The sequence below is a fragment of the Oncorhynchus keta genome, chromosome 10, assembly GCF_023373465.1.
Source record: "Oncorhynchus keta strain PuntledgeMale-10-30-2019 chromosome 10, Oket_V2, whole genome shotgun sequence".
NCBI classification, from domain to species: Eukaryota; Metazoa; Chordata; class Actinopteri; order Salmoniformes; family Salmonidae; genus Oncorhynchus; species Oncorhynchus keta.
In genome coordinates, this window is record NC_068430.1 from 34007515 (window position 1) to 34029595 (window position 22081).

A 22081-nucleotide genomic window follows, 5' to 3' on the forward strand; every position below is an offset into this window, starting at 1 on the left:
GCTGAATTTGGTGGCTATGGGAGACTTGGGGGATGGATAGTGGTGTAGAAAAGAAGGGTTGGGGTGTACATTGGAAGTCTCCCCTCCTCCTCACACTCTCTCCTGGCTGATTCCAGTGTAAAGTTAATTGGACAGGGAGAAGGGGCTGAGGAGGGAAGCGTTCGGGCCCATTAGCAATCCCCCCTTGGAAGCTTGAGCCGAGAGGATCACAGACTCACAAATAGGAAGATTAAAATAATCAATAGGCTTCACTCTCTTTTCTCCAGCACCACACACACACACACACACACACACACACACACACACACACACACACACACACACACACACACACACACACACACACACACACACACACACACACACACACACACACACACACACACACACACACACACACACACACACACACACACACACACACACACGGTCTAGGGAAGGCCCACACACAAACCAGCAACACAAACAGAAATAAATACATAATGTCTGGTCACATGCACACACCTATACACTCAAGACAGACAGAAATGTAAACTTTCAATTACTCACGCCACATATAAACACTATATTGTATGAATACACACAACAGTAATGATTCCCCACACACACACAAGCACCCACACACTGAACACGCATGCAAGCACGCACACACTCATGCACCTATCCCAGGGCTAATGAGGGGTATGCCTTTGACTGACAGAGATGGAGAATAGGAGCAAAAAGGTCAGAGAGATGATAGTCTTTGGCAAGGCCCGGTTCACCAAACAGCTGTGTGTCTATATTTGGCACACCGTGAAATTGATGTTTCTAGTATATTTGATTGATCTTTTATATATTTTCGGTTCATTTATGTATCCTGTCAACAGGACCTGAAAAACTGCAATATTCTATGTTTCGCGGCTGAACGAGGACATGGATAATATATGTCCTGCTGGTTTTTCTATGTATCATCAAGATCAGATGGCAGACTCGGGTAAGATGAATGGAGGAGGGGTGTGTCTCTTTGTTAACATCAGCTGGTGCGCAATGTCTAATGTTAAGGAAGTCTCGAGGCTATGCTCGCCTGAGTTAGTATACCTCGTCATAAGCTGCAGACCACACTATTTACCAAGAGAGTTTTCATCACAAAAATGTCATAGCTGTCTATTTACCACCACAAACCGATTCTGGGACTAAGAACACACTCAAAGAGAAGTAAAGGGCTATAAGCAAACAAGAAATGTACATCCAGAGACGTCTTTTCTCGTGGCCTGTGATTTTAATGGAAGGAAACTGAAATCCATTTTACCTCATTTTTACCAGCATGTCACCTGTACAAATTGAGGCGACAAAACTCTACATTACTTTACTCCACACACAGAAATGCATACAAGGCCCTCCCTCGCCCTCCCTTAAACTCAAACAGGAAGTACCAGTGACGTGACCAATATGAAGGTGGTCCGATGTACTGTACCAGATGCTAAGCTACAGGACTGTTTTGCTAGCACAGATTGGAATATGTTCCGGGATTCATCCAATAACATTGAGAAGTTTACCACTCAGTCACCGGCTTCATTAATAAGTGCATTAACGACATCGTCCCCACAGTGACCGTACATACCCCAACAAGAAGCCATGGATTACAGGAAACATCCGCAATGAGCTAAAGGCTAAAGCTACTCCTTTCAAGAAGCGGGACACTAATCCAGATGCTTATAAGAAATCCCGCTACGACTAGCCATCAAGCAGGCAAAGCATCGATGTAAGATTAAGATAGAATCCTACTATGCCGACTCTGACGCTCAACGAATGTGGCAGGGCTTGTAAACTATCACGGATTACAAAGGAAAATCCAGCCGTGAGCTTGCCAGTGACGTGAGCCTATCAGACGAGCTAAATGCCTTTTATGCTTGATTCAAGGAAATAAATATTAAACCATGCATGAGAGACCAGCTGTTCCGGGTGACTGTGTGATCTTGCTCGTCGGAGCCGATGTGTTTAATACCTTTAAACAGGTTTAACATTCGTAAGGCCGCGGGGCCAGAAGGAATATCAGGACGCGTACTCAGAGTATGCACTGACCAGCTGGCAAGTGTCTCACTGACAACTTCAACCTATCCCGGAATGCCCAAGAACGCCAAGGTAACCTGCCTAAATGACTATCGCCACATAGCACTCACATCCATAGCCATGAAAGGCTTGGAAAGACTGGCCGTTTCTCACATCAACACCATCATTCCAGGCACACTGGACTCACTCCAATTCGCATATCGCTCCAACAGATCCACAGATGACGCACCCTCTTCTGCACTCCACACTGTCCTCACCCACCTGGACAAAAGGAATGCCTATGTAAGAATGCTGTTCATTGACTACAGCTCAACATTCAACACTATAGTCCCCTCCAATCTCATCACCAAGCTCAGGACCCTGGGTCTGAACACCTCTTTCTACAACTGGATCCTGGACTTCTTGATGGGCTGCCCCCAGGCAGTGAGGTAGCTAACAACACATCCGCCACATTGACCATCAACACGGGGCCCTCTCAGGGGTGTGTGCTTAGTCACCTCCTATACTCCCTGCTCACCCACGACTGCGTGGCCATGTGCACGACTCCAACACCATCAAGTTTGCTGAAGACACGATGATGGTAGGACTGATCACCGATGATGAGACAGCTGACAGGGAGGAGATCAGAGACCTGGCAGTGTGGTGCCAGGACAACAACCTCTCCCCCAGGGTCAGCAAGATGAAGGAGCTGATCGTGGACTACAGGAAATGGAGGGGTGAGCACGCACTTATCCACATTGACAGGGTTATAGTGGATGCGGAACGAGTGCGTCAAGTTCCTCGGTGTCCACATCACTAAGGTCCACACCCAACCACACAGTTGTGAAGAGGACACGACAGCACCTCTTCCCCCTCCAGAGGCGGAAAAGATTTGGCATAGGCCCTCAGATCTACACATACAGCTGCACCATTAAGAGCATCTTGACTGGCTGCATCACCGCTTGGTACGGCAACTGCAAAGCACCTGACCGCAAGGCACTACAGAGGGTGGTGAGCATGGCCCAGTACATCACTGGGACCGAGCTCCCTGCCATCCTGGACCTCTATACCGGGCAGTGTCAGAAGAAGGCTAAAAAATGTTCAAAGTCTCCAGCAACCCTAGACATAGACTATTCACTCTGCTACCGCACAGCAAGTGGTACGAGTGCACCGAGTCTGGAACCACTCACACACACACTACAAATGCAACACACACATAACACGCACACACATGCATACTGACACCACGCACACACACACACACACACACACACACACACACACACACACACACACACACACACACACACACACACACACACACACACACACACACACACACACACACACACACACACACACACACACACACACACACACACCACATATGCTGCTGCTACTGTCTATTATCTATTCTGTTGCCTAGTCAGTTTACCCCTAATATATATACATACAGTGTCTTCAGAAAGTATTCACACCCCTTGACTTTTTCCACATTTTGAACTGTACAGCATAATTGTAGTGCGTTCACTAACGCGTAACTTCTAGTAGCCATGTTGACTATATTGTTAGCTAATATAGTGACAATAATGTAGGCTGTGTGTAGCGGTTAGCAGTTATGATATGAAGATTTGGCTTTGGATTTTTTTTTTGCCTGTGTTACGACTTCTGCCGAAGTCTTGTTCAGGCGACGCTCGGCACTCGGCGTCGCCGGTCTTCTAGCCATCATCGATCCACTTTTAATTTTCCATGTGTTTTGTCTTGTTTTTCCTCACACCTGGTTTCAATTCCCCCAATCAGTTGTTGTGTATTTAACCCTCTGTTCCCCCATGTATTTGTGTGGAATTGTTTATTGTAAGTGCGTGTGCACGTGTTTATTGGTGCGCGACGGGTTTTTGTACCCAAATATCTTGTTATTTTTATGCAGTTGGTTTTGCTATTAAACTGCTCCGGCTATTATCAAGTTCTGCTCTCCTGTGTCTGACTTCCCTGCCACCGGTTACGTACCCCTTACAGCCTGGTCACAGTCAGCTGATGTGTTTTGCACTGAAGTCCACAAGTGAAGGGAAAGGGTAAGAGGAGAGCGCATAAATGCGAGAATTAATTGTATGCTACTTGCTAACTCGTTGAATGCATCACATGTATAACTACAACCAGTTAGCAAGTCAGACATGTTTGAGTTTCCTAGTTCCGACTAGCACGAGAATGCGACAATACAACAAGCAAAGTGATAATTCTCTTTGTATCTGGCTGCTATGAAAATGAATTGTGTTTGCATGTGATCAGAGGTGTATTCAATTCTGTTGAAAAACATTTCTTAATTCTCTAGAGTCTAAGACATTGATGGGTGGTGTTGGGTTATAATCTGGCACTTGGAATTGTTTTAAGATGGTCATACCATAGATCATTTAGCTATTTGATTTTGAATTTTATGACCCCTTTTGCTATCATAAAATATATGTACAAAAAATATTTTATAATATTTAGAATTTTGCATTTATTACCAAATCCCATAGAAACCCATTGAATAACACATGCCTAAATGGCAAAAAAAGACAGTCAAAAATTAAATTATAAGGAATACATTTTTTAAGTGTCTGTCCAATATCTAGGAGACATAAGAAAGCTCAGGAAATATATACTGTACATTTGTACACATATTTAACCCCACATTTTTGTTAGCGCAAAACTACCTCCACACTTCCATTCATTTGTATGTGTTAAGTTTAGACGAGTCCCGTCTTGTTCATGAGAGTCTCATCTTTCCATAGAGTGATCACATTAGTTTGTAGGCTAAACCGTACAGCAGTTTTCATGAGAAAACAGATTTTCGGGATGTCTCATGGTCTGACAACCACCGCTGTAGCTGTCCACCTTCTACTACAGATGCGGAAAGCCGCCATAGGCGGATGCTATAGATTGAGATGTAGCCCATGCAAAAAACATGGGATATCTGTAGCTTAAACTGGCAGATTTTGATGGGGATTTTTTTATTATGTTACTTAGATTAACACACCCATGCGTCAATAGATTCTAGGGGGAAGCAACCGGATTTAAATGGGGATAAACATACCTGAATTTGTCCAATAGAAACTGTTGGACTAATGATTACACGCTAAATCAGCTGGATACAGGCAAGAGTGTGCAAGGCGGTATTGAATGTGTCACTGTCTGTCACCTTGATTACCACAATTTGTCTCTCGACCTGTGCACCAACACTACCAGTCAAAAGTTTGGACAAACCTACTCATTTCAGGGGTTTTCTATATTTGTACCATTTTCTACATTAGAATAATAGTGAAGACATCAAAACTATGAAATAACACATATGGAATCATGTAGTAACCAAAAAAGTGTTATACAAATCAAAATTTATTTTATATTTGAGAATCTTCACACCAGCCACCCTTCACCTTGATGACAGCTTTGCACACTCTTGGCATTCTCTCAACCAGTTTCATGAGGTAGTCAGTCGCCTGGAATGCATTTCAATTAACAGGCGTGCCTTGTTAGAAATGAATTTGTGGAATTTCTTTCCTTCTTAAATGTGTTTGAGCCAATCAGTTGTGTTGTGCCAAGGTAGGGGTGGTATACAGAAGACAGCCCTATTTGGTAAAAGACCAAGTCTATATTATGGCACGAACAGCTCAAATATGCAAGACGAAACGACAGTCCATCATGACTTTATCCTTTTAAGGATCCAACCCTTTTTTTCAGTTTTCGCCTAAAATGACATACCCAAATCCAACTGCCTGTAGCTCAGGACCTGAAGCAAGGATATGCGTATTCTTGATACCATTTGAAAGGAAACACTTTGAAGTTTGTGGAAATGTGAAATTAATGTAGGATAATATAATACATTAGATCTGGTAAAAGATAATACAAAGAAGAAACAATCGTTGTTTTTTTTTTTTTTTGCCATCTTTGAAATGCAAGGGAAGGGCAATAACGTATTATTCCAGCCCAGGCGCAATTTTGATTTTGGCCACTGGATGGCAGCAGTGTATGCGCAAAGTTTTAGAATGATCCAATGAACCATTGCATATCTGTTCAAAATGTTCTATCAAGACTGCCCAAATGTGCCTAATTGGTATATTAATAATACATTTTAAAGTTCATAATTGTGCACTCTCCTCAAACCATAGCATGGCATTCTTTCACTGTAATAGCTACTGTAAATTGGACAGTGCAGTTAGATTAACAATAATTTAAGCTTTCTGCCCATATCAGACATGTCTGGGAATTGTATTTGTTACTTACAACGTCATGTTAATCACATTAGCCTACATTAGCTCAACCGTCTCGCAGGAGGGACACCGATCCCCTAGAGAGACATGACGATCACTCAGTCTGGAACATGTCAAGAACTTTGAAAGTTTCTTCAAGTGCAGTCGCAAAAACCATCAAGGACTATGATGAAACTGGCTCTCATGAGGACCGCCACAGGAAAGGAAGACCCAGCGTTACCTCTGCTGCAGAGGATAAGTTCATTAGATTTACCAGCCTCAGTTTGCTGCCCAAATAAATGCTTCACAGAGTTCAAGTAACAGACACATCTCAACATCAACTGTTCAGAGGAGACTGATTGAATCAGGCCTTCATGGTCGATTTTCTGCAAAGAAAACACTACTAAAGGACACCAATACTAAGAAGAGACTTGCTTGGGCCAAGAAACACAAGCAAATGATATTAGACCGTTGCAAATTGTCCTTTGGTCTGATGAGTCCAAATGTGAGATTTTTGGCTCCAACCGCCGTGTCTTTCTGAGACGCAGAATAGGTGAACAGATTATCTCCGCATTTGTGGTTCCTAACGTGAAGCATGGAGAAGGACGTGTGATGGTGTGGGGGTTCTTTGCTGGTGACACTGTGAGGGATTTATTTAGAATGCAAGACACACTAACCAGCGTGGCTACACAGCATTCTGCAGCTATGCACCATTTGCCGCCGTTTGCGCTTAGTATTATTTGTTTTTCAACAGGACAATGACCCAAAACACACCTCCAGCCTGTGTAAGGGCTATTTGACCAAGGAGAGTGATGGAGTGCTGCATCAGATGACCTGGCCTCCACAATCACCCGACCTCAACCCAATTGAGATGATTTGGGATGAGTTGGACTGCAGAGTTAAGGAAAAGCAGCTAACAAGTGCTCAGCAAATGTGTGAAATCCTTCAAGATTGTTGGAAAAGTATTCCGAGCTGGTTGAGAGAATGCCAACAGTGTGCAAAGTTGTCATCAAGGTAAAGGGTGGCTACTTTGAAAAATCTAAAATCTATTTGAATTTGTCTAACACTTTTTTGGTTACGACATTTTCCCATATGTGTTATTTCATAGTTTTGATGTCTTCACAATGTAGAAACTAATACAAATAAAGAAAAACCCTTGAATGAGAAGATGTGTCCAAACTTTTGACTGGTACTGTAAATATATATATGCTGGCTGGGTGAAAGCCCTTTAAACTGAAATTTCTTTATACAACAACACCGCTTGCAGTACATTTACTGCAACTACAGCGGTATTAATGGGCCCATTGGCTGCAATGTCACATTTCCACCACCGGGCGGCGGTCGACGTCGACATTCTGCAGACAAAGATGGCGGTGCGGAAGAAAGACGGCGGCCCGAACGTAAAATATTTCGAAGCGTCTGATACAGTCTCGCAGTTCGACAATGTCCGCGTTTGGTTGGGCAAGAATTATAAAAAGGTACTGCTGTATTTTGTTAATGTAATGAATACATTCATTCATATGATCATAAATGACAGAGGGCAATCTTAACAGTAGAAGGAGTGGGCAGGCAAGTGAGGGTGTGATGAGATGGGTTGCAGTATAGTCCAGTTGTTTAATCCACACATTCACGAGACGGAAACAAAAGGATGCTGAGGAAACGTCTTGGCAAGTGTCGCGTGATGGACATGGACACTTGATATGTTTTAAGTGGATGTTTCTACACCCATTTAGTAGAGGGAAATAAATGGCCTGTGTTGGGGGTTGCTGGTCGGGGAGGGGAGGGAACCTAGCTAGCTGCCTCGCTAGCTAACGGTAATTTCATGGATTGCAGATGCCTACTCCGGCCAGCGCAAGTGCACAAATCCAGATGTTAAACTGTTTTTTTTTTTTTTTACCGGCTCCTTCAGTTTTCTCTTTCACCCCATTTCACTCCATGGTCTTTTAAGGCAATATAAGCGCCATGAGTTTTCATGGTCCGGCTCCTTTTACCCCCAGATGGTGAGAAGGATTTTCTCATTATAGTGTTGCCAAAAAAGCCATGTCTATTGTCTCAGAGAAGCGCTCAACCCCACCATTTTCAACCTGGGCCAGACAGAAAGAATACAACGATTCACATAGATGAACCTATAATTTCTTTGACCATCAATTTACCTCTGTTTTTGTTAATTGTACAGTTCCAACTATCAAATATCTATCTAAGACCCACTCACTCACACCATACTTGAATATATGGGATAATACCAGAATAATGATGATGTGCATGTCAACATAGTTACAATGTATATTTATCCTGATATTTCCATGTAAATCCTCTCTCTCTCTTGTCCCTCAGTACATCCAGGCGGAGCCCCCCACCAACAAGTCTCTGTCCAGCCTGGTGGTCCAGCTGCTGCAGTTTCAGGAGGAGGTGTTCGGACGACATGTCAGCAACCCACCTCTCACCAGGTTGCCGGTGAGAGAACTTGCACGCATACATGTGCTCAGACACACACACACAATTTGCTCTTGTGCTTCCCCTATTCCACTGTTCTAGTGTATCTGACCCTCTGTCTTTCTGTTCAGACGAAGAGTTTCCTGGACTTTAAGTCTGGTGGGGCTCTATGCCACATTCTGGCTGCAGCCTACAAGTTCAAGAGCGATCAGGGCTGGTAAGAGTTTCATTCTGGCCTGCATATTTTGTTTTGCTCACTACACTTACACTCCCCTCAAATGAGTTTAACCCACTAAGTTGTATGGTTGAGAAGTTCTGATTAAGATGAAACCAAATAGACTGATCCTTGAGACGTTTTCATTTTCACAATGATGCATTTGTATTGAAATATTTTATGAGGTTGTGTGAGATTTTTAACTCCTGTCTGTCTTCATGGCAGGCGCAGGTTTGACTTTCAGAATCCTTCTCGGATGGACCGCAATGTGGAGATGTTCATGACTATCGAGAAATCTCTAGTACAGGTCCGTCTGCCCTTGTCTTCTTTGGAAAACTATTTTCTTTGTCTGTGTCGCTCTCTTTTTAAAACATTTACTCTCTCTTTCTCTGCATCTGTCCATCAGAACAACTGTCTGAGTCGACCAGTGATCTACCTGAGCTCTGACATTGAGGCCAAGCTACTGGGGAAACTGAAGGACATCATCAAGAGGCACCAGGTAGGCTTGTCTTCACTGACCTAATGATGAAACTGTATGAGTACACAATACAGTACAGCTTCATACAAAACAATACAATACAGCACAATACAGTACAATACAATGCAGTACATCTTCATACAAAATAATACATTACAATACATTACAGTACAGCTTCATACAAAACAATACAATACATTATAATACAGCACAATACATTACAGTATAGCGCAATACATTAGAGTACAATACAGCTTCATACAAAACAATACATTACAATACAGCTTCATACAAAACAATACATTACAATACAGCTTCATACAAAACAATACATTACAATACAGCTTCATACAAAACAATACATTACAATACAGCTTCATACAAAACAATACATTACAGTACAGCTTCATACAAAACAATACAATACATTATAATACAGCACAATACAATACAGTACAGCTTCACACAAAACAATACAATACAGTACAGCACAATACAGTACAATACAATGCAGTACAGCTTCGTACAAAACAATACAGCACAATACATTACAGTACAGCGTCATACAAAACAATACAGCACAATACAATGCAGTACAATACAATACAGTACAGCTTCATGCAAAACAATACAACACAATACAATGCAGTACAATACAATACAGTACAGCTTCATGCAAAACAATACAACACAATACAATACAGCACAATACAATACAGTACAACACAGTTAAGCAGAGTGTGTTTGCTGTCTCCCGCAGGGCTCAGTGACTGAAGACAAGACGTCCAGCTCCCATGTGGTGGTTCCCATCCCTGCCAGTCTGGAGGAGGGTGAGTCAGTCTAACATTATGGATCAAACGTTATCTGGTGGCCAGAATGTTTGTTCTGAATGTATGCCTGGAAAGTGAATTGGTCTATTAGCTAACTAGACTAATGGATTGATCACAGAGACATTTTCCTCTCTTCCTCTCCCCTCCCCCGTTGGTTCAGAGGAGTGGGTGCGTCTGGTAATGAAGAGAGACAAGCAGGTGCTGCTCCACTGGGGATACTATCCTGACAGGTAGGGACTGTCCATATTGGGGCCTCAGCCTGACAACGTCAACACAACCTTCGGATAAAGCCTTGTGCAGAACAGGGTGCTCTAACACCATGGAAACCCAGGATGATGATGATGATGATAATAATAATGATGGATTGGATTTATATAGCACCTTTCTACATTGGTACTCAAAGCACTTTACACAGTAAGGGGGAAACACACCTCATCCACCACATGTTCAGCACCCACCTGGGTGATGCATGGCAACCATTTTGTGCCAGAACGCTCATCATACAACAGCTAGCATGGTGAGGAGTGATATATGCCAACTAGGAATGAGGGAGATGATTAAGTGGCCATGATGGAAATGGGGCCAGGTTGGGAATTCTGCAAGGACACCACCCCTACTCATACGATAATGGGACCTTTAATGACCAGAAAGAGTCAGGACACCCATTAAACATCCCATCCAATCCGAAAGACAGCACTCTACGCAGGGCAGTGTCCCTTTCACTGCCCTTGGGCATTGGGATTCGATCTTAAGAATAGAGAGAAGAGTTACCCCTACTGGTCCTCCAACACCACTTCCAGCAGCATCTGGTCTGCCATCCAGGACCAACCCTGCTTAGCTTCAAAAGCAAGCCAGCAGTGGGATGCAGGGTGGTGTTCTGCTGGCCTCATTGCACCATGTGTCTTAAATGTCACAATTTGGGGTGCAGACGCATTGAAAGTACACTGCCATTTTCTCTATCCCATACCCACATCTCCTTTACCATTTTCTCTATCCCATACCCACATCTCCTTTACCATTTTCTCTATCCCATACCCACATCTCCTTTACCATTTTCTCTATCCCATACCCACATCTCCTTTACCATTTTCTCTATCCCATACTCACATCTCCTTTACCATTTTCTCTATCCCATACTCACATCTCCTTTACCATTTTCTCTATCCCATACCCACATCTCCTTTACCATTTTCTCTATCCCATACCCACATCTCCTTTACCATTTTCTATATCCCATACTCACATCTCCTTTACCATTTTCTCTATCCCATACCCACATCTCCTTTACCATTTTCTCTATCCCATACCATTTTCTCTATCCCATACCCACATCTCCTTTACCATTTTCTATATCCCATACTCACATCTCTCATTTTTCTATCCCATACCCACATCTTACCATCTTTACCATTTTCTCTATCCCATACCCACATCTCTTTCTATCCCATACCCACATCTCCTTTACCATTTTCTCTATCCCATACCCACATCTCCTTTACCATTTTCTCTATCCCATACCCACATCTCCTTTACCATTTTCTCTATCCCATACCCACATCTCCTTTACCATTCGAGCTTCACACCGTTTTCTCAGCCTGTGTTATAGCACCATGATATGTGGTGCACTAGAAACATTAGTCTAGTCTATCCTCTGACCTCTGTCCCCTGCTGCTCAGCTATGACACCTGGATCTCAGCCAGTGAGGTGGAGGCTGCTGTGGAAGAAGCGCCCAGCCCAGAGAAACCCAGGAAGGTCGGCACACACATCCTTCCTTCTTCTCTTTCTGTGTCTTTCTGTGTGAGCTGATAGTCAGATAAGGGGACGGGGCTGTACCGTAATGAACAAATGGCGGGAAACAACGCAATTGCGCGTTAGATGATGCATTCTCTGTTGATATTTGTTGCTTACTGCATACATTTTTACTAAACAGTACATTCTAAATAGTATGTAGTACATTGAGTACACAGAATGTTGTTTTAGGAAGTAGTAGGCAAGACAGGATTCGGACACATCCTCTCTCTTCCCCTCTCTTTAAGTCTCTATTTTTCTCTCGCTCTTTCTCCCTCCTCTCTGTTTGTGTTTTTTTATAGCCAATATATAACATTTCACTACATTAAATTAACACCATATAAACTGTGTCTTCAGGTCCATGCCAAGTGGATCCTGGACCTTGACCAGTTTAATGAGTGGATGAATGAGGAGGACTATGAGGTTGGGGAGGGGGGCCCCAAGAGAAAGAGAATCTCAGCCAAGACCCTGACGGATGAGGTCACCACCCCAGGGGACGAGCGTCGTGACAAGAAGCCCGGCAGTGCCAAGAAGAGGAAGCGCTCACCCTCCCCCTCGCCCACCCCACCACCCCAGGAGAGCAAGAAGAAGAACACAAAGAAAGGGTGTGGGTGTGTGTTACCCTTTGTTTACTACTGTGTAATACATTGGGAGATCTGTAGATTGCTGAAATACACAATGACTAAGAAATATAAGCCTTAAAATGATATATACATAATGACTAACTTTGTGTGTGTGTGTGTGTAGGCCCACCACCCCGTACACTAAGTCTAAGCGAGGCCAGAGAGAGGAGGAGCCGGAGGATCTGACTAAAGATCTGGATGAACCATCACCTGTACCTGCAGTGGAGGAGGTCACCCTACCTAAGACAGGTACACATGCTCACACACGTGTGTGTGTGTGTGTATATATATATCTAAGATTTAGACTCAGCCAATTGGATTGTCCTCCTGATATTTACATTGCTTGAAACATTAGTATTCATCATCATTGTGACAAAGTCAGGGGTTGAACTGAATTGTTGTATCACAGGAAATGCAACTCTCCCCCCACACCCTTCTCTCTCTCTCTTTCTCCCCCCTCCATACCCCTCTCTTTCTCTCTCTCTCCCCCCACACCCTTCTCTCTCTCTCACTCTCTTTCTCTCTCTCCCCTCCATACCCCTCTTTCTCTCTTTCTCCCCCCATACCCCTCTCTCTCTCTTTCTCCCCCCATACCCCTCTCTCTCGCTTTCTCTCTTTCTCCCCCCATACCCCTCTCTCTCTCTGTCTGTACCCCTGTGTGTCGTGTGTCTGTGTGTACCTGTGTGTGTGTGTGTGTGTGTGTGTGTGTGTGTGTGTGTGTGTAGCCAACACTAAGAAAGACTCTGAGTCAACACCAGTAAAGGGAGGTACCATGACAGACCTGGGTGAGTTCCCTGAATAACTTAATAAGTTCTCAGTGTATATACACTGTCTGCAGGATGAGGTCACTTCTTACAATATTTTAGCTTTCTCCATCCTTTATATGTCCCCTGATCTGTATTTTCACTCTCTTGAACAGATGAGCAAGAGGATGAATCCATGGAAACTGCAGGAAAGGAGGAGGAGGAGGGCTCTCCGAGTGTGAAGGGAGAGCCGGTGAAAGGGTCGGACCTTCATGAGGACAACGTGACCGAGCAGACCCACCACATCATTATCCCCAGCTATGCTGCCTGGTTCGACTACAACAGGTAGGCTACACATCTACGCGTCTCTCCCGACCATCAATGATGATCGTTTGATCAATGATGTATGTTTGACCTCTTTCTGTCTTTTCCAGTGTCCATGCTATTGAGCGTAGAGCCCTCCCAGAGTTTTTCAACGGCAAGAACAAATCCAAAACCCCTGAGATGTGAGTAAACACATGCTCATAATGTTATTACGATGATTATTATTATTACACATGCCTAGCTTAATACACATGTACACTCTTCTGTGTTATACAGAGACCAACAGCTTTGGTGTTTGGAGTAACTTAGCTGCATAACCAATGACGAGAGTCTCTCTTTCTCTTCACAGTTACCTGGCCTACAGGAACTTCATGATAGACACTTACAGGCTGAACCCGCAGGAGTACCTTACCTCTACCGCCTGTCGTAGGAACCTGGCCGGAGACGTGTGCGCCATCATGAGGTCGGGAGGACTCAGTGCACACAGGACATTTACCACAGTCGCATTGTCTTTTCATCTACTTCATGCAGAAATATTTACCGCCTCCATTTATCCCTCTCTCCTCTTCCTCTTCCTCAGGGTGCATGCGTTCCTGGAGCAGTGGGGTCTGATCAACTACCAGGTGGACTCAGAGAGCCGGCCCACCCCCATGGGCCCCCCGCCCACCTCCCACTTCCACGTCCTGGCTGACACCCCCTCCAGCCTGGTGCCCCTGCAGCCCAAGGCCTCCCAGGTACACAGACACACACAGACCGGTTGTTTCTATATTTTGGTTCTAGATGCCTCTATTTGACTGTAGCTTCACTCCACTTCTCTCTGTCCCCTCCAGACTCCGGCGGCCCAGCAGATTCTGTCCTTCCCAGACAAGGTGAAGGAGAAGCAGCCAGCCGACCTGCAGAACTTTGGCCTGAGGACAGACATGTACAGCAAGAAGACTGGGCCTCCTAAGGTATGGCTCACAACACTGCAGGACTGATGAGGATCATAGTGCACTGTGTAGCTATCTGTAAAGAGTAGTGAGGTGTGTTACGGGGATGCTACTTCTTCCTGTCTGCAGAGTAAGACTGCTGCCAGCGCCATGCGAGACTGGACCGAACAGGAGACACTACTGCTGCTAGAGGTAAATAACAGCACAGCTCTGTCTCATCCACTTTATTACCATTCAATAGAATGCCCTTTAAATCCAAATAACCTTGAAACAGTGTTGAAAGGATCGACAACAAAAACACACAAATAACTTATCTGAAAATGTAACCTAGGGCTTAATATAACATCCTTATTAATATCAATCATATCCTCTCCTCTCAGGGTCTAGAGATGTACAAGGATGACTGGAACAAGGTGTCGGAGCACGTGGGCTCACGTACCCAGGACGAGTGTATCCTGCACTTCCTGCGTCTGCCCATCGAGGACCCATACCTGGAGGACACGTCCTCGTCCCTGGGCCCCCTGGCCTACCAGCCCGTCCCCTTCAGCCAGGCAGGCAACCCTGTCATGAGCACCGTGGCCTTCCTGGCCTCCGTGGTGGACCCCCGCGTGGCCTCCGCAGCCGCCAAATCTGCCCTGGGTGAGAGGTCAACTCACAAAATAACCGTTGGATCACACAGAGTACAGGCTGGCCTGATTTGTGTCAGAGCTGTTTAGCTAACCTTTATTTACCAGGAAGTGTCTTGGAAGTTTTGGATCTTTTTTTTCTCAAGAGATACTTTTTAGAGGTGGCGTGTGTATTTGGTGTAGCCTTCAACGGTTCAGAACCATCTCCCTGCTTCTTTTACCACCCTTCATTATCTCTCTTTCCTTCCTCCCTCCCCCCCCCCCCCCCCCCCTCTCTCCTCTCTCTCTCAGAGGAGTTTTCCCGTATGAAGGAGGAGGTCCCAGCAGCACTGGTGGAGGCCCATGTGAGGAGGGTGGAAGAGGCGGCGCGGACCAGTGGCAGACAGGACCCCCTCTATGGCCTGGAAGGCAGCGGCATCGCAGGCACCAGCCTGGAGGAGGGAGAAAAACCTGGTGCAGCTTCCATCTACTATTATCTAAAACTATAGTTGTCTTTGGTCATATTTCCATGTATTGTATGTCAATGAAGAGAAATGAGTTTCCGGTGGGGTGCACTTAGGACACTAGGCTTGCTGACAACTCATTTGTCTTTTCTCTGCCTCCAGAAGAGAGCAGTGAGGAGAGTAAAAGTGACAGCCAATCCAGTGAAGAGAAGAGGGAGACCAAGGTATGGTGTCTTTAGGACTTCTACTTTACTTGTGTTTATGTGGTCGAGTCTTCTGTAACCAGCTACGGTCTGGGTCTGAATTGTCTAGGTTGTGATGATTTATACTCAAGTGTTGACCATTGTCCTTGTCCCCGTCCCCATGGTGATAACAGGAGAACAAAGAGGGAGCCATGGAAGAGGGGGAGAAGCAAGGAGAAAACGGGAAGAAGGAGGAGGAGAGAGGAAGAGAGGGAGAAGGAGAGGGAGAGCAAGAGGCTGAGAAGACCGACTCGGAGATGGGTAATGTTTATGTCTGTCACTGAATTTGAATGTATCTCTGTAAACTAAAATAGTCAACTCTGTCTCTTGTTTTTTACAGACACTTAATTATGCGTGACTTCTATGTTTCCCTCTCTGCATTAGGTGATGGAGAGAAGGATAAGGAAGGGAAGGAGGGCTCGGAGGAGAGCCAGAGAGAAGGAGAGAGTGAGGGAGAGAGGAAGGCTAAGGTGGAGCGGGATGTGGGAGAGGGGAACCTGGCTACCGCAGCTGCCTCTGCCCTAGCTGCTGCTGCCGTCAAAGCCAAGGTTTGACCTCTGACCCGTGTTTTGCATGATCCCCCTAATCACAGATCTAGGATGAGGGGCTGTATTTATCAAACTTCTCAGAGTAGGAGTGCTGATCTACAGGTGTAGGATCTTAATTTGATCACTATTTTGCTGCTGAGGATTTTCTTGCACAGAAGTGTGTTTAAGGTTTAAAAAGGCTTCTAAAGTTTGTAATTCCCACTTTAAAATGTCAGACTTGATTTGCCCTAACGAAAAATGCATCAACCCCTACAGAAAAGGTCCATTAATTATAATCACATTTCTTGTTGCTGCAGGATTCATTTCCTGCTGTAGCAAACTGGCTGAAATTAAGATCCTACATGTGTAGGGTCAGTTTTGCCTTTGGGATCATAATGAATAATGTTTTTTTTTTTTTCACCTTTATTTAACCAGGTAGGCTAGTTGAGAACAAGTTCTCATTTACAACTGCGACCTGGCCAAGATAAAGCAAAGCAGTGCGACACAAACAATAACACAGAGTTACACATGGAATAAGCAAGCGTACAGTCAATAATACAATAGAAAAAAGAAAGTCTATATACAGTGTGTGCAAACGGCGTGAGGAGGTAAAGCAATAAATAGGCCATAGTAGCAAGTAATTACAATTTATCAGATTAACACTGGAGTGATAGATGTGCAGATGATGATGTGCAAGTAGAAATACTGGTTGGCAAAAGAGCAGAAAAGTAAATAAAAACATTATGGGGATGAGGTAGGTAGATTGGGTGGGCTATTTACAGATGGGCTATGTACAGCTGCAGTGATCGGTTAGCTGCTCAGATAGCTGATGTTTAAAGTTAGTGAGGGAAATATAAGTCTCCAGCTTCAGATATTTTTGCAATTCATTCCAGATTACATTAGGATGCACTTGATCCTAGATCAGCTCTCCTAGCCAACCCCCAGGGGTTAAATCATATCTGACCCTATGTTTCTCATACTGATTATCAACCAGGGATTGTTCAATATATCTTTGCCATTTCACATGAAAAGATGACTCACATCCATACTTCTCTCTCTTTCTCGATCTCCCCTATACATTTTCTCTCCCCCCCGTCTCCATTCTGTCTCCCCCTCCATCCTTCTCTGTGTTTCTCTCTCCATAGCACCTGGCTGCTGTGGAGGAGAGGAAGATCAAGTCTCTAGTGGCTCTGCTGGTGGAGACTCAGATGAAGAAGCTGGAGATCAAACTTAGACACTTTGAAGAGCTGGAGACCATCATGGACCGAGAGAGGGAGGCGGTGAGTCAAGGAGAAGTGAAGGGTTATGGGGGATGTAGTTTAAGTAGACTTGTTTGTTTTGCTTTGTTGGTTGGAGTGTGCATATACATGTTCTTACCCTTTGTGAGTGTGTGTTGTGTGTGTAGTTGGAGTACCAGAGGCAGCAGCTGCTGGCAGACCGTCAGTCGTTCCACATGGAGCAGCTGAAATATGCAGAGATGAGGGCGCGTCAGCAGCACTTCCAACAGATCCAGCAGCACAGCCAGACTGGAGGCCCACACTCCGCCACGGCCCCCACTGGCCCCCCACCCCCACCCCAGGGCCCCTCAGCCACCCAGTCCCAGCCAACCCTCAGTACCCCTGCACCACAGCCAGCTCCCAGCCCAGCACCCCCTACAACCTCCATCCCTTCCTCTGCCCAGCCTGCTGAGCCCCAGCCGCCCCCCAGTGGTCCTCACACCTCACCTCCCCGCCCGCCAGGCCAGCCCCCCACGGCCCACTCCAGCACCACCCCAACACTCCACGGTGAGTCACACTTTGTGTTATCGAACTGTGAATTCAGTATTTAGCTAATACTGTACAAAAGTAATCACGTGGGCCTACTGAGTGGTGCAGTGGTCTAAGGCATCGCAGTGGTAGTTGCGTCATCCTGTTTCGATCCCAGGCTGTTTCGCAGCCGGCCTCAACCGGGAGACCCATCAAGCGGCGCACAATTGGCCCAGCGTCATCCGGGTCAGGGGAGGGTTTGGCCGGCCGGGTTGTCCTTGTCCCATCGCGCTTTAGCAACTCCGGTGGTAGGCCGGGCGCAACGCGCCTGACACGGTCGCCAGGTGTACAGTGTTTCCTCCGACACGTTGGTACGGCTGGCTTCTGTGTTAGGCGAGTATTGTGTCAAGAAGCAGTGCTGCTTGGCGGGGTCGTGTTTCGGAGGACGCACGGCTCTCGACCTTCGCCTCTCCCGAGTCTGTACGGGAGTTGCAGAGATGAGACAAGACTGTAACTACCATTTGGATACAACAAAGTTGGGGAGAAAAAGGGGTTAAAAAGAAATAATAATAATCGCATGAGCCACTGGAATCAACTTGAACTTTACTGTGACTTATTGTTTTTGGTGTGTGTGTGTGTGTGTGTGTGTGTGTGTGTGTGTGTGTGTGTGTGTGTGTGTGTGTGTGTGTGTGTGTGTGTGTGTGTGTGTGTGTGTGTGTGTGTTATTCTCTTTTCTTGAACCCAGAGCCTAGTGCCCCTCTACCTGAGGATACACACCACTCCTCAGCCCCAGTTCCCCCTCCACAGTGAAAAGAGAGGGAAGAAGAGAGTGAGAGAAAGGGTCCTGGCAAACTGAATGACATTGACCACTTTGTACCTATGAATCCTGCCTGTTTAATCTAAAAATGAAGAAGTCAAACTGAAGGACATATAACAAACTTCGATCATGTTTAACATTTTGAACGATTTACATGAGAAAGAAAAGCAAAACAAAAACATTTCACTGAAGTCTACCTTACCTTACCAGAGTGAATATAAAGATCCCCTTCAACTAAACAAGAAAATACCAATGAAGAACTTTATCGGTTTTCAAACTAACAGTCCCCCAGGCATTTTTTCAGACATAAATTGCCTAATGACTTTCACCTTTCGCATCAGAGCCCAAGGTTAAACCAAGAGAGTATGGTCATGTAAATACACCACTTGACCTGAGGATATGAAGAGAACTAAAAGGCTCTTGTCTGAGCAGTCCTTTGATCAGTGGTGCTTTGGTGCTTTCGTTTCCTGTTAAAGTTTACTGTAGTCAGATGTCCTACCATGTTCCCAGAGGTACCTACCTACCTATTCACCCACGGTACCCCTGGTAGGAATTTATAAAAGAGGAAAAAAAAGATTTGCACTTTGAAAAGATGTTTCCCCGGTGGCCATATCTAGAGACATGAAGCATTATTAATGGCTCTATTCAATAGGCGTTGCAGAAGTTCAGCGTTACAGTGTGATTTAAATGTAAAGGCAATGTTAGCAGAGACGGCATTCACAGTAAACACTGCATATGTCAGCTCAATCAGAAATGACCTTTACATTGCTATTGCGCAATCTGTAACACTTCAGCAATACAGATTGAATAGAGTCCTAACTCAATTGACCTGAAGCACTTAGCTGCTCTTGTTTTGAACTTTTACTACGACGTCATAGTTTCCAAATATGAGATTCTCAGTTCTAGGTCACCTTATTTCATTGGTTTGGCTGCTTGTTGCCCTATGTGTGTGAATGTGCTGTTATAGAGCATTGGGGTTGGGCTGTTGGTTAGATGTATCGTAAACTGAAACAAAGTATGTGTTAGGGAAATGAAAAAGGATGAACGAATGGTATTACTCTTTTGTAATGATATGTATTCCACGTGGAAACCGTCTCATCTTGCCCTACTGCCATTTGTTATTAAGACTATGTACTGTAAACTGGATTTTCTGTTACGAATGTTTCATTCCAATTGGAACAGAAAATCCCTCCATGACTGAGCATTAGAAACCACTTAAAGTATTGATGAAGGGCCACACCCCCAGAGTCAGTGTCCTCTAGGACACAATGTCCTAAAAGGACTTATTTGAACTCTATTTTGGGCTCGGATTCAATCCATATAGCAAAAGTTTAGCGTTACAGTGTGATTGAAATGTAAAGGCAATGTTAGCAGAGACGGCATTCACAGTAAACACTGCATATGTCAGCTCAATCAGAAATGACCTTTACATTGCTATCGCGCAATCTGTAACACTTCAGCAATACAGATTGAATAGAGCGCTTTGTTTTTAAAGTTTAACATCTGAAGCACTTCTGAAACAGTTGCACATGCTCAGAGCAGAGCATAATCATAAGCCAAGCAGTAACTGCACAAATAAGATGGTGTTTGTCAGTATGTCCAGTATGGCTAGTCAGTATCAGTGAATCATACCATTGTAGAGATTATACTCTAAAACAATGACTGGATATAGCTCCGGAAGAACCTTATTGGCAACTTCAAAGATAGCAGGTGTCACCTCACCATCACAACTCTGTTCATTTTTTTAGGTTTGCAATTTTCTCCATATGAGTTTGTGGGATGTGGACATTTGGAAATCCACTGATTTTTATAGTTTGTTTTGTGTTTTCCAATAACCTGTCCAACTCGCATGAAGCTGTTAGTATGTGATGGAAGTGGCTTTAATGTTACAAAATAACTTTCTAAATCAAGGAATCTGAGAAGTCAGTTCAGCTTACAGAGGAGAATTGTGTCCTTTAATATCTGTAAACAATATCTTCTCTATGTATCCTATCTATTTTTATAATAGTTGACTGTCAGGTTTTCCATTTTTGTTTCTTTGATATTATTGTTTGCATTTTATTGCTGTATTTTATTATCTATGTAACCTCTAATGCCCTCCCTCATTGTCATGTGCGGGATCCTGATAGGCCTCCATGACCTTTCAATCGGTGTGACTGTGAGCATGGGTGTGTTTTCCCCACTGTTCCTTCAGTTCAGTTTCATCTAACCCCCTTGTGCCATTGTTTTTGAATTGTTACAACGGCTGAGGAATTGGGATGCTCATTGTTCTCATACAGAAGTAGAACATGATGACACAGCAACACATTACACAAACCCACTCCTCTGACAGTGTCATACATATACTCTGATAATACAACTTGTGTCCAGATAGCCAGTGTTAGAAACTTCACTACAGTCGTGACCATGGATGGACTGCTTTGGTCTCTGTTATTGCATTGTGTGGATTTCGTGATATGAAATACGTGTGTATGTTCAGTTTCTTGTTTCTGTTTGTTTTTCATGATTGCTAACGATAGCAATGATTGCATTGATTATACAGTAGAAATGAACCTTTCCTCAGTCAAACACTTGCCAAATGAGTGTCAACAGTTGCTCTGCCGTTCGTATTGAATTAAAATATATATATATGCGAAGGTTTTACTTACATTTTGGGGGGGAAAGTCAAATAAATGAAGATGACGTGACGTGTTGGGTCATTGTTGCTACTGTGGGGATCGCAATTATTGACACCCTGGATAAAGATGAGCAAAAATGACAGTATAAAATAAATAATTCAAATACTGAGCTGTATTGTATGCAATATATTTGTTTTTAATTATATTATTTTATACTAATACAATTGCTCAAAGAAAGAGATTTTGTTTAAAGGCCCTGTGCAATCAAAACTGATTTTTCCTAAGTTTTATATATATATTTCCACATTGATGTTGGAAAAAAAATGTAAAACTGTGGAAATGGTGATAATGCGCTTTTAGTCTAAGAGTGGCTATAAAAGACCGCCTGAAATTTCACCCTGTTTTGGTGGGATGGAGTTTTGCACTGCCTGGTGACAACCCCAGGTG

General features: G+C 44.2%; 1 protein-coding gene across 3 annotated transcripts; it reads left to right on the top strand.

Moving 5' to 3' along the window:
• The first annotated feature begins 7602 nt into the window (after positions 1–7602).
• Positions 7603–21703, top strand: smarcc2 (SWI/SNF related, matrix associated, actin dependent regulator of chromatin, subfamily c, member 2). 3 transcript variants are annotated; one of them, XM_035777757.2, is made up of 25 exons: positions 7603–7732; positions 8589–8708; positions 8819–8904; positions 9127–9208; positions 9308–9400; positions 10140–10209; positions 10370–10439; positions 11886–11961; positions 12355–12608; positions 12745–12869; positions 13346–13405; positions 13540–13708; positions 13798–13869; positions 14037–14150; positions 14268–14421; positions 14518–14637; positions 14746–14808; positions 14997–15255; positions 15534–15695; positions 15848–15909; positions 16062–16188; positions 16312–16475; positions 17600–17734; positions 17860–18238; positions 18945–21703. In XM_035777757.2, the coding sequence occupies exons 1-25, from the start codon at positions 7622–7624 to the stop codon at positions 19007–19009; spliced, it is 3192 nt and encodes a 1063-aa protein (XP_035633650.2). In that variant the 5' UTR covers positions 7603–7621; the 3' UTR covers positions 19010–21703. The 3 variants fall into 3 exon arrangements, with proteins under 3 accessions (XP_035633650.2, XP_035633651.2, XP_035633652.2); XM_035777758.2 differs by having other exon boundaries at positions 12355–12602; XM_035777759.2 differs by having other exon boundaries at positions 9133–9208.
• Positions 21704–22081: the final 378 nt, after the last annotated feature.

Coding starts and splice junctions, on each gene's coding strand:
- smarcc2 (XM_035777757.2), top strand. CDS start 7,622: ATGGCGGTGCGGAAGAAAGACGGCGGCCCGAACGTAAAATATTTCGAA. Junction 9,209..9,307: donor TCGAGAAATCTCTAGTACAG/GTCCGTCTGCCC, acceptor TCTGTCCATCAG/AACAACTGTCTGAGTCGACC. Junction 13,406..13,539: donor AGGTACCATGACAGACCTGG/GTGAGTTCCCTG, acceptor TCTCTTGAACAG/ATGAGCAAGAGGATGAATCC.